General features: G+C 40.7%; 1 protein-coding gene across 2 annotated transcripts; it reads right to left on the bottom strand.

Moving 5' to 3' along the window:
* Positions 1–3,741: 3,741 nt before the first annotated feature.
* On the bottom strand, positions 3,742–10,676 carry LOC139336303 (secretory carrier-associated membrane protein 5-like). 2 transcript variants are annotated; one of them, XM_070970365.1, is made up of 7 exons: positions 10,494–10,676; positions 9,893–9,950; positions 9,306–9,425; positions 7,662–7,818; positions 6,432–6,533; positions 5,128–5,245; positions 3,742–4,764 (listed from the first exon to the last, which is right to left on the bottom strand). In XM_070970365.1, exons 2-7 carry the CDS (start codon positions 9,897–9,899, stop codon positions 4,585–4,587), a joined length of 684 nt encoding a protein of 227 aa, XP_070826466.1. In that variant the 5' UTR covers positions 9,900–9,950; positions 10,494–10,676; the 3' UTR covers positions 3,742–4,584. The 2 variants fall into 2 exon arrangements, with proteins under 2 accessions (XP_070826466.1, XP_070826473.1); XM_070970372.1 differs by lacking the exon at positions 10,494–10,676 and adding an exon at positions 10,098–10,214.
* Between the last annotated feature and the right edge of the window lie 1,600 nt (positions 10,677–12,276).

Here is a 12,276-nt window from a genome sequence, read left to right as displayed (position 1 = left end):
ACCATTTGGCATGTTCATTTACCAACCTTTCAATAGTCTGATGCATATAAGTATTTCAAATATCACAGCAAACTGATGTGTGAAACGATACTACGATTCTTTTTTTTTTGGGGGGGGGGGGGGGGGGGGGGCACCAGCCTTAAGGGCCATAATTACAGTATCAGCAACCACTTCAGGGAGATACAAATGGACGATTGTGAATTTTTTTTCCTCCCTGTTAGTTTTTATTCTATTTTATGCCAGCTTGATCTTAAATTGCCCAGTTTACAGAACCTCAGGCTGCAGTATCTGTGTGCGTTACGCAAACATAAAGGCATGCCTGTGTGAGCAGATGAAATTGCATCTGTACACTGTTGTCCAGAGAGTAATGTGCATGTGCATGTGTGTGTGTGTGTGTGTGTGTGTGTGTGTGTGTGTGTGTGTGTGCGTGTGTGTGTGTGTGTGTGTGTGTGTGTGTGTGTGTGTGTGTGTGTGTTTAACAGTATGAAAGGGCACTCTATCTCCATCTCTCCTGAGAGATAAAACAAAAAGGCCCTCTGTGCTCTGTCAACTTGGGTCATACAGTGGCCTTTATGTGGACCTCACCGCCTCCTTCCTGTTTCCATCCTTGCTGTTCTCTCATGTTGGTATGATTGATAATGAAGAAGTAAAAAAAAAGTAGCAGCAAGAGTCACATTCACAAAATTCACCATCCAAAATTCAACTACATTGTCTTAAGTTGGTGACTTAGGGCTGCTATAATTAATATTTTATAGGTGAAAAAGGTCGATTGTAGTGACATATCCACACAGAATGTTTGCTCAGCTATAGCGTTTCAGCGTCTTTCAGCTCACTGTTGTGCTTTTGAGGTGCGCAACTTTATTGGTTTGTTTCACCGTCCAGACACAGCAGGCAGCTGCTGTATTTTCACTGAAAAAGCTCTAAAAAAAAAAAAAAAAAAAAAAAGATAACCCTCTAGGCTACCCACTGAGCAGCTACAGTTAGCAACTAGCTGTTGAACATTGTGGAGTATTTAGCAGCTGAAGAACCATTTTCCTCAGGAGTTCGTGTAGACCAAAAACAGAGCAAAAGGCAAAGTAAATATTGGACTTACATTCATCAGGTGGCCATAAACACGACTCCAAATTAATGCTAATGTTGCTCCATATTTGCTGGATGTATTAATAAGCAATTACTTACTAACAAGTGTTGTATTTACAGCTTGTTTCTGCTGCAGCTAATAGTCATGCCCTTATGTGAAAGACTCAGCTGTTGGATGCCAACAAGAAAGAAGCTTAAAAACAAACCCTGTGTAAACAAAAGTGGGGTAAGACTATTGCTTTCTTTACTGTCAAATGTCTCCCCCTTTACCAAAAAAGAGAGCCACAAACAAGCCACTGCAGCACTCCTAACACAGGTAGGGGCTATGAAGGATGTTGAGTTTTTTGGCTTGTGTAGGAATTACAAGTTGAAATCCAGCCCTCTGGTTGTCATATGGCTGAAACAACCAACTGCCCTGTAAACCCATGTTAAGACACAGCTGGAATTTGGGTCAGATCTGCATTTTTTTTACAAGCCAGAATGAAATGATATGAGGCATACAGTCGGATGTTTTTCCACCCATGTTTTACAGGGGGCAGGATTGAATTTTAAAAGGATAAAGCATTTGTACAGTCTCTATTTGTTATGAATCAATGACAGCCAGTCCTGTTTACCTGAAGTCTTTGCTGTCACCACTTGTCACAAGAGATTTCCATATGTATAGCAATTACAGTGTTTGTTGGTGGCTGCTGGTGGGTCCTCTGGGTGTCTATATCGCTGTATAATTTCATCCCCCTCTCCGCAGAGTAATTCTATCACTCTCACAACACAAGGAAAGGCAGACAGTAGGCAAGAGCACATCCACAGATAAATCCATTTAAAGTGTATTTTGAATCTAATCCATGATGGTCACCTGCTCACAGGATGTCAAGAGAGAAATTGCATTTGCCCTCATGTTAAAAAAAAAATACAATTTCTTGTCAACTTGGCAAGTAGTATCAGTCACTCTAACTATCTCAGATTTCTCATGCACTAGTACAGACTATAAATAGATCACTAAGAGGAAAAATAGAAGTCACATAGTGCCCCCGGTGGACAGTCAGTGTGACTGGTCGACAGCCATAAAGAACCAATACTACCACCTGAAGGCAAAGATTGTGCTTCCTATTTTTAATTTCCCATTTTAACAGTGTTTAAATGTGGCTGAACTACCATTTGCTATGTGTAATGTATTGGAAACGATTTCAAATCACGTTTTAATGATTGAGTACAATGTCTTGATTAAATGGGGCAAGTATAACTCATGAAGAAGAAACAAAGAAACTCTATGCAAAGATAGAATAACTGCAGAAAACTATAAAACAAAACCTATAAATAACTTTTTGCAGTCTGTGGAGATTACATGTTGTAGCTCATCTCAGACCTTTATTTTAATACTGTAAAATTCTTGATTTCAGCCCAAGGTTGTGATTGTGCAATTGCAATTGGAGATTGCTGCTGTATTAGCTTCTCCAAATACTAAAAGAAATATAAGCAAGGCATATTTCATGTTGTTGTCTTTTAACCAATACTCCTCATTGGGTATGGGATCAGCAGTAAAATGTGGTGACCAGAGGTCAGAGAGAAACTATAAAACCCAGCTTGGTGGGAGGAGAGAGTGATCAGCCATTCACTAGCAGCTGTCCTTGAGGTGTCTTTGACCAAGGTTTCTAACCCCCTGTCTGCTCCCACAGAGATGCTTTGCACCCATCAGGTCTCCAACATAGGCATCCGCTCCCAGTGACCATACGCTATGTGTAACTGTGTCAGTGTCATGCAGATTACTGCTAAAATAGAGCACACAAAATAACACTGTATTTGATATTTGTTGCCATGAGTGGGTGTGTGTGATTTCCATACTCCTCCTTGATTTCCACAGCCCTCATTCTGTGTGATGGAGGAGGGAGAATGAGAGGGCAGAGGGGAGGGAGAGACACAAAAGAAGACGGACAGAGAACAAGAGAGAAGCAGGAAATAGAAGGGCCTACCATAAATGCAGACTATGATCTGTGAAGGATGAATGAAGGTAATCTGTACATGTTGGAACCTTTTTATTTCATACTCAAACCATCAGCGCCCCTCTGTGGTCAAATGGCTGCACAGCAGGAGAAAAGTTGCCTTTTCAACACTGCATTTGACATGGTTTGTACAACAGCACATGCTAAGTTGAAATTCAGTACAAAACGGTCACATGTCTGAAAAACTAGAGTTGACTACAGCACATGGGTCACATATTCACTTGTCTTTTTTTTTTTTTGCATAGAAATTACAAAGTGTAAGGTAGACGTGTCAAGAGGAAGCTTCGAGAACATCATAGAGTCAGCTTCAAGTAAGTTTACGTTTTCTGTTTCTATTTAAATCCAGCTGAAGTCTTGTCATAATACGGTTTGTTATTGTAATGCTGACAGACTTCCTGTCAGCAGAAGCTTCAACATCCTTTCATTTCACAATGCAATCATTGATGAACTGCATAAAAATATGACATTTTGCTGAGGTCACATAAAGTAGCACAGTTTGAAATAAGGTTAGACTATTACATTAGATCTTTGGTTTCACTTTAACTGAATTTAAAATGCAAGAAAAAATAAAATAACTTTATAACCAAACCAGTTCATCATTCTAGCAGTGCATTGGTTAATAAATTAAAGGGACAGTTTGCCTCAAAAATGCACCCACCCCCCCCCTTTTATCTGTAGTGCTGTTTATTCATCTAGATTGTTTTGGTGGAGTTTCCAAATTCCATAGACATTAAACATGTCTGCATTGTATCAAATATAATGGAAGTAGATGACCAAAAAAATACATGCGAAAAATCAACAGCAGTCTCTTTCCAGAAATCATGACACCCGCCAAACTGTATCACTGCGCCAAGTGCGCATCTATTATATTCAAGAAAAGACAAACACCTGCACAGCCAATACCTCCAGAATTGAGTGGATAAGCAGCACTACAGGGAAGAGGATTTTTGATTTGGGGGTGAACTGTCCCTTCAAATAAGATAATGCTAAATAATTCAATCTCCACCACAACTAAAGTCAAAGATTGTTTTTTTTTTTGAAGAAAAAAAAAGACCTTTTTGCTATCTTTTGTAAAAATTGCTAGACCTGCAGATCAACACAAAGAGTATATCAGCACACAGCTCTCATGGAGCCACTAAAGTAATGCACATTCAAGACTAGTTTCATTTCAACCTCACAAACAGAAAACAAAACACATGAAGTAATATAAAACACTACAAATAATCAGCATGCCCTTGAATACAGGAAGGTACAAACCAGATTCCCAAAGATGCTCAGAGCTATTTGTTTTCCAGATGATGAAACTGCTTGTCAATGACAATTCTGCTTCCAAATCAGCAATTTGACCAGACTGTAAAAACTGAAAATGTTAAATATGCAGGTGTCACTTCCAGTTTCACTTAATAATCAACAATACTGTAGGAAACGGTTAAATCTTCCTCACCCTCCTAGTCAAGCTTTGGCATAACTGTCACATCATTTCTTTGACACCTCCGTCTTAAAGAGGCTACATCTGGTTATCGTTGTATTGCGGGCTGGAGTACTGATCCTGCATGGCTCCTGCAGCTGCCCCCATGGCGGCCTGCTGGGCTGCTGCTTGGACGTGAGGGTTCTTCCAGGCTCCCGTGGTCCATTCCTCCTGAGCTTTGGACATGCTGGCCTCGCTGCCACGGTAGAAATTATGGATCTGCAGACAAAGTGGTATCACCAGTTATGACCAAGAAGTCTTCATGTGCAGAAGGTAAGTGGTTTTAATGAAGTTAGTTAATGTTATCATGTAGAGTTCAAGACTTAAGCAGCTATAATCCTTTATAAGTAAGTCTGTTTAGAGAAGACAGTGCTGTAGGTACAGCAAAGGACTCAATGGAATTCAGCATTTATAATTGTAAGTATAACAATGCTGGAGTGATTAAGGGCTGTAACAATATTTTCTACAACAATGAAACAGATAATCTGTGTCTTCTGGCTAAAGACAGTTAGACACAATGGCAGCAAACAGATTCAAATAGATTGTCTGTCTACAGTCCCCTATATAGGATATAACTCTTACCCTGGTGAGGGCAATGAAGGACAGTGAGGCCACTGCAGTGAACATGATAGTCGGGACCAACATGATCAGCGCAATGAAAATATTATAGCTGAAGAAGGAGATGGTAGCCAACCAACCGCTGGAAAAGACACAGATGACCATTAACATACTTTCATCAAAAATGTGATTAACTTTAGACGATGAACACAACATGAACCACAAATATCTGTTACTGGATTGTCACGATATCGCTGCCAAACATCTGGATGTTAAATGCCAGTGATTTCCATCCATCCATTATCTATACCGCCTATCCCTTTCGGGGTTGCGGGGGGCTGGAGCCTATCCCAGCTACAATGGGCGAGAGGCGGGGTACACCCTGAACCGGTCGCCAGCCGATTGCAGGGCCACATGCAAAGGCAGACAAACATTCACACTCACACTCACACCTACGGACAATTTAGAGTCATCAATTAACCTAATGAGCATGTTTTTTGTCTGTGGGAGGAAGCCAGAGTACCCGAGAGAACCCACGCATGCACGGGAAGAACATGCAAACTTCACACAGAAAGGCCCCGCCTGACCCGGGGATCGAACCGGCAACCTTCTTGCTGTGAGGCACCCGCACTACCTGCTGCGCCACCGTGCAGCCCGCCAGTGATTTTGTGGACTTTAAGTGCTTTGATATAAAGTTTAAAAGTTTTACAGCTCATACATGAGGATGTCCAATTGCACATGGTGGCATTTATAAACTTTATGGAGGCCGTAATAATATTAATTTATGATCATCAGCCTGAGTCAGGTGACATTTTGAGGATCTCTTTAACAGCCTCTTAAAATCTAATAACAGGACTATCGTGAAAGTTATATTAGGCTAATTTCTGATCTTGCATTACTGTCACTGTAACGAAAGCAGCAAACAAGGTCTTTAAGAAAAAATACTATCTGCCTGGACTGACTGTCTGAGCTCAAAACACTCCATTCAAACTTCTGGTTCTTTATGTTTGCTTGTGTTGCTTGAGTTGGATTTCTGGCTGGTTGGAATTCAGTTTCTCTTACTTTAGCACATTTTTCTTTCCACATGGATGAATACAGGTAGATCTAGCATTGTAGGATAAAGAGTTGCCCTTGACATAATTAACATCAAACTTGTTTTATGTGAGCAAATTTCTCCAAATCCTTCAAAAGCATGATCATTTTTCAAGGACTCAACAGGAAAAAAAAAAAAATTTGAATGACAGACTTACATGCAAATATAAGAATCAGGTTCTGAATCTTATGCTCTCGATATTCTGTATTTTGTGACTAAAATCTCGGACTCTTACCATACTCCCCATCCAGGGATGCCGATGCTTTGGATGATGCTGATGCCAACTTGGGCCATGAACACAAAAAAGAACAGCATGAAGTTGAAGGAGCTGTCACTCCTGAGGAAAAAAACATGAAGATCAAGAAATAATTACACATGCATAGAAAATGTATCACCACTATTTTGCATGTTACATCTTGAGTGATGTTATTCATCTTATCTATAAATCTAGTGCAGTGTGTCCTGACTCTGCACCATGATGAGTAATTCTGTAGTAACAACAGCTCAGACTCTAGCCTTGTCAGAGGACTGTGCTGTTCTGTGGGCCTGCCGTGTTCTTTGGTCGGTCCACAGTAGCAGGGCTTTGTCAGCCCAGGCATTGAGGGGCGGCCAGGCTGTGCCAGCACCCTCCCCAGAGTGTGGCAGCAGCTGTCTTCGTCTTCGTCTGACTGTGTGCCACTCCTGCTGGTTACATGCTTCTATGAGATGATGCCTTGATCCTCACCAAGACCCACATTTTGCATCAGGGTATGATCTACTGTACCAGACAATGCCTCAGAACTGTCCGTGCTGAAGCGCAGAAGATAAAGGAATGATTTATGAAAATATTTCTTGTAGCGGTCCTTTTAATTGGACTGCCCTCTAGTGGAGGGGGAGAGAGGATGCTCTGGGTGCCCTCCTGTCTCCAGCTGGATGGGTTGGATCATTAATCTCTGCTGCCGCTCAACACTTTATGACCATGGAAGAAAACTTATCTTAACACCACCATCCACAATGGACCATTCTGCTGGATGAGTATATCTTATGTATACTATAGAGTGACTATAGACAAAACTGTGTGATGAAAATGATTCAACAAAAGAGAAAAGTAAAGAAAAGAAAAGTTGAATTCAAACACATATTTTTAGCATGGGCACATTTAGGGGAGGCCAAACCCAAAGAGCCTCATCAAAAGGCTACACCAAGTACTGTTACCATAGTTACAGTTACTTGTCTATCATTCAATGTTACTTGATAACATATTATAGATTATATTGTATATGATACACAGTTATTGTCTCTTCATTCCTACAAACCTTATGTATACTGCTATATAACACATTAGTTCAATAGTATTACAGTACAGGAGCTATTTCTAACATGCTAATACTGTGTTGCTTTATACTTTTCAACAACTGTGCCAAAACTACACAGCTACACAAACACAACCGTATAATGAGTTACTCATACGTCATATTTGACTTACTTGAAGGCCTTGTAGATGGGCCTGAACCAACAAACGTAAGAGCAGGGAGTGAACATGAGGAGCCAGATGATAGCCAGTCCAAAGTTAGTCACACCACCTCCACCAAACATCCACGCAAAGCAGCCAATGAGATTCACCGCAAGAGTAGCACTATTCACTGTAAGACCAAAACAGACATACTGTATCTATCTAATGCAAAGTATCAGTTACAAGTACACAGACATGCACATGCACAGAAAAAACTGGAAAGTGGATATGAAGGCAGCCACATTAACATGATGTGACACATGTAATTGCAATGCTTGACTCAAGAGATGGCATGTGTTCCCTGAATAATCTTTTTGCGGGCATCCTTTTCGACTCATTCTCAGTCATATTATGAGGCTACAGTACTCCTCACTTAAGTTGCGCCTCATTCTAATTGAAGCTCTGCGTTTCGGTCCCATCTTTCTCCTCTAAACTAGCAGAGAAGGCCAATCAGCTTCAAATGTCAGTCTATAGAGAAAATGCTGGGTGCTTTACAAGAGAATTATGAGGCCAAACACAGCTGCAACATGACAGCTATTGAGGATCGGTTTCATACACGACAGAGGAAAAAAGCTGTGACTTCAAGTGGTTTTCTCACATGAAGTGAGAAAAAAATTTATCAGTTTTAAAACATTTACAAATTGAATAGCACACAAGTATAAAAAGCAATGTTCATTCCATACCCGCACCTTGCTGCATATGGAAAATCATAACACAAGAAAGACAGATACAGAAAATTGCTACAGAGGGAAAGAAATAATAGCAAAACCAAAAGCAGATTGAGACTTTGAATACCTGCTCATCATTTAGTGGAAAAGAAGATGCCTGTAGAAAGAAAGGGGTTTAGTCGCAATTATAGATAGTTTCAATACATATTTCACAGAAATGATTAATTCGAATGGAAAACATCTTTTGTTTTGTTGATTGTTTGCTGCAAACACAATGAAAATCAGGTCGTGCTTTGCAGCAGGTTTATTAGAGTGGAGAGGAAGTGTGGACTTATTTCATTTGGCAAAGTCAGTTGCAGACATGCATTGACCACCTAGCTTCACCTTTGTTTTCTCTAATTTTCACGTTACTTTACTGTTAATTGGCTCATTGCCTTCTTCCTCATTGCTACGCTAGAGTCATTGCAGCTATGTAAATGTTGCATGCCTTCATGGACGGGCAGGGAGTTTCCAGAACCGGGCAGTATCACAAACATCATTGTGCTGCTTGTTTATGGTGTAATAAACTTTGATTAAAGTGCTTCTGGCAAAAATTGTTGAACACAATTTCAATGCTAACTGCTCTGCTCAAACCAAGGCCATCTGGTCAGCGCTCTGACTCATTAGCAAATAAACCAGTCAGGGTAACAGCCAATAATATAATTAAAGAAATATTTTTGGACCAAAGGGACCCTTGTAAACCATCGCCCTTCTGTCACATACTTCTTAACATGAGTTAACAAAAGAGGAGAAGCCTGTTTATGGGACCTCGAGGAACCTTCTGACGTATTGGAGTCGGGTAGCCTCTGCAGAAAAGTCAGCAGCTTATATAGCTTATATAGTAGCCTGATGCGAGGATAAGGTCACGTTCCACTCTGACAACAATACATCAGCACTCTGGGGCACTCACACATCCACAGGTGGTACATTTTCTTGCACATGCTGCGGTGCTGTTCAGGGATCTCATCAAAGTCCTGGTAGAAGCATGGCTTGAGTGGGATGAATCCCGGCAGTGGGGGGAAGTTGGGCTCTGAGACACAGTTTCATAGCATTTAGTTTGCATATGGCTTCAAATCTTCAAGTTACAAGTTCTTTATTGTCACATACCTCCAGCCCTGCTCTTACAGTTACATATAAAAAAAATATGTATAAAGAAATATCCCAGAACAACATCTCAATACAATGTAAGACATAAAATAGTATAGCAGCTAAAATATGGAATGTCATTTTATCGAAAATAAAATTTTGTGGGAGACAGGTGAGTAATAGTATAATGTGATAATAACAGGTTGTGCAGTGATGTGGTAAATGTAGACATAATAAGAACAGGTGACAGATATGCATGTAAATATATAATTACTGTAATGGTTAAACTGCATATAAAAAGGTTGAATTAATAAACTACTGCTACTGTGCTGTGTATAGGTATAAACGGGTATATATACACTGAGATTTGAACGGGTTGTAAACAGTTTATATGACTTGATAATAACTGACCTGCCATGTGGATGAAGTGTGTCTCTGCTCAGATTCCTCCTCCTTCAGTCTCTTGAGCCTGTCAAATATGGAGAAACTAGAGGTTAGGACTTGGCTGTTGGTGCTGATTCATTTCTACAGCCTATGTGGCCATTTCCAGTTACTTTCATATGCATTTCACAGGTGTGAGAGCGGAGATTATTGGACTATTACCAGAACGACATACTTTACGGGAAGAAGGCGTTTAACAGAAGGTGCTATGAAGTGAGCGTCGACACGTTCTGCAGGGGGATTTAATGTGTGAGCCCTCCAGGCACCGACAGTGCTGCTGATAAGATTTTAACGACTGAATCCTTCCGGTTTTAGTGAAGCCACCAGAAAATGTTCACACGCGCGCGCGCGCGCTCATACACACCAGTAGATCCGGTGCACACACACACACACACACACACACACACACACACACGCCTGTTACAATCACATGCAAGCTGCAGTCCGTTGGATGAAACGAAGGCAGCGTTATTCGGTGTATGTGTACGGAGATAGTTGGATGTTTTCACACAGAGCCGGCCATGATTATAGACAGGAACTACGGATTTCAGAGGACACATAATCTGCTTACCTCCTTCAAGCAGCCGCCGTGTGTGTGAGAGAGAGAGAGAGAAGCGCACAGTCTGCAGAGCACGCGTCTGTCTGTGTGTTCAACAGAGCAGCACTACGAATGCAACGAAGTCTGCAAAGAAACTATCACACTATTATATTACTTTCTTCTGTGCAGTACGACCACGGCTATAAATCCTATCTAGCCTGATTCTCGACCAATCACCGCGCTCGAGCCTGCTGTCACATTGATTCCGACCAATAGGCACTTTACTCTAATCCTTGATGTTGTGTTGTGACCCAATCACCGCTCAGCTCTCTGTCCATGGTGCTGAATGTGGCTCACCGACCGAGGGAAACCGTGTGGCGTTCAACTACCAGCCTCACAGCTGAGCTTTTCACTTTGCTGACAGACAGCGTGCATCTACAACTCACCTGAGCGATGCTGTCACACATCCAAACTGCAACTTGGCAGTTGTGCTGTTGACAAGCTATGTATCTGCTTTGCAGAAATAAATAAGAGGGCTTAAATAAAAATAAATAAGAGGAATAAAATGCATACACAATATGTAAAGTGTATATTGTATGTTGTATTCAGAGTAGCTGCAGTATTAGAAATATATGGTAACCCTCGTTCAGTCACAGACTTGGCCAGGCAGCTGTCTAATATATGTCGTCAAATCAGCTCCTTGAACTTGAGTGTGAGACTTAATTTTGTTTCTGACCTAAATACAAAGTTGACTCCAGCTCTCCAGCAGGGGTTGCTGTTTCACTTCAGTGAGAAACTGGATATTAAAAGTGTAACTTGCTGTAACTGTTGATGCCATAGGAAACATTCTTTTGACAGTTAACACACTTGATCTTGTGCTTTGTTAACTAAAAAGGACTTTTTTTTTCGTGTAGTTGGTAGATTGAATGAACTTGTGGTACATTCTATGTTGCCACACTCACACAGTATCAAGTCAGCCATGAGAATTTTCTCAGAGAGGATGGATAGAAAACTTTTTCCTGATTTTGAATCAATAATGTCAAGGCCCGCTGGCTTTCACTAATCACATCACTTGAGCTCTCACTAATAATTTGATAATATTTGATTTGATAATATTGATATTATACTGTACTGCCCTCTATCTTGCTGCTGGTTTCTGACATATATCTGATGATTTGATTTGTCATAGAGAATATTAGATCCAGAATTATTCCACACATGACGACTTTGAAATGCTGCCATCCATAACCGTGCTGATATGCTCATATTTGTTTATTTTTCGTCTTTTATTTCGAATCTTTGTGCAAATTTTCTGATTAGTATGAAACGAAAAAGGAAATATTTATGTTTAAAATATGAAAAGGTGTGAAGAGAACACTTCAGCTATAGTTGCAAACATAATGACCCAACGTTTGAGTCTGGGCTTGTTTCGATCACTCGACTGTGCTGTGCTGCTTTCCTCCGTAGACTCTCTCTTTGCTGTTTGCCATGATTGTTGTAAAGGTGGTAAAAGAGGCCAGTGGTGTGAGTCTGCTGTGGGGACAGATCTGTGGCATAATTCCCAATGTCCACGTGACTTTCCTGCTTGTGTCCATGTCCTGCAGAAGAATGCAAAGTGTCCAGCTGATGTAACATTTCCCATCATGCATGCCGGAGAAGTTTGCTCAGTTTGCTGTTTTATGTTCCAAAATGCAAATGTTATTTATTGTCAGTGTTGGTAATGTGTCTGTTCAGAACACGGTGATTTATGTTGGCACATAGTTTTAACCATTGATGAGATGCTTGTTACATTTCTTAATCCCAGCTCTAATTTGCA

Source organism: Chaetodon trifascialis, chromosome 1, assembly GCF_039877785.1.
Source record: "Chaetodon trifascialis isolate fChaTrf1 chromosome 1, fChaTrf1.hap1, whole genome shotgun sequence".
NCBI classification, from domain to species: domain Eukaryota; kingdom Metazoa; phylum Chordata; class Actinopteri; order Chaetodontiformes; family Chaetodontidae; genus Chaetodon; species Chaetodon trifascialis.
This window is presented reverse-complemented; position numbering and strand designations above follow the sequence as displayed.

Bases quoted from the DNA above. Each gene is read 5' to 3' on its own strand.
- LOC139336303 (XM_070970365.1), bottom strand. The intron at 6,534-7,661 runs GTAAGTCAAATA...TTTTTTCCTCAG, and splicing joins CCCATCTACAAGGCCTTCAA to GAGTGACAGCTCCTTCAACT. The intron at 5,246-6,431 runs GTAAGAGTCCGA...TGTCTTTTCCAG, and splicing joins ATCCCTGGATGGGGAGTATG to CGGTTGGTTGGCTACCATCT.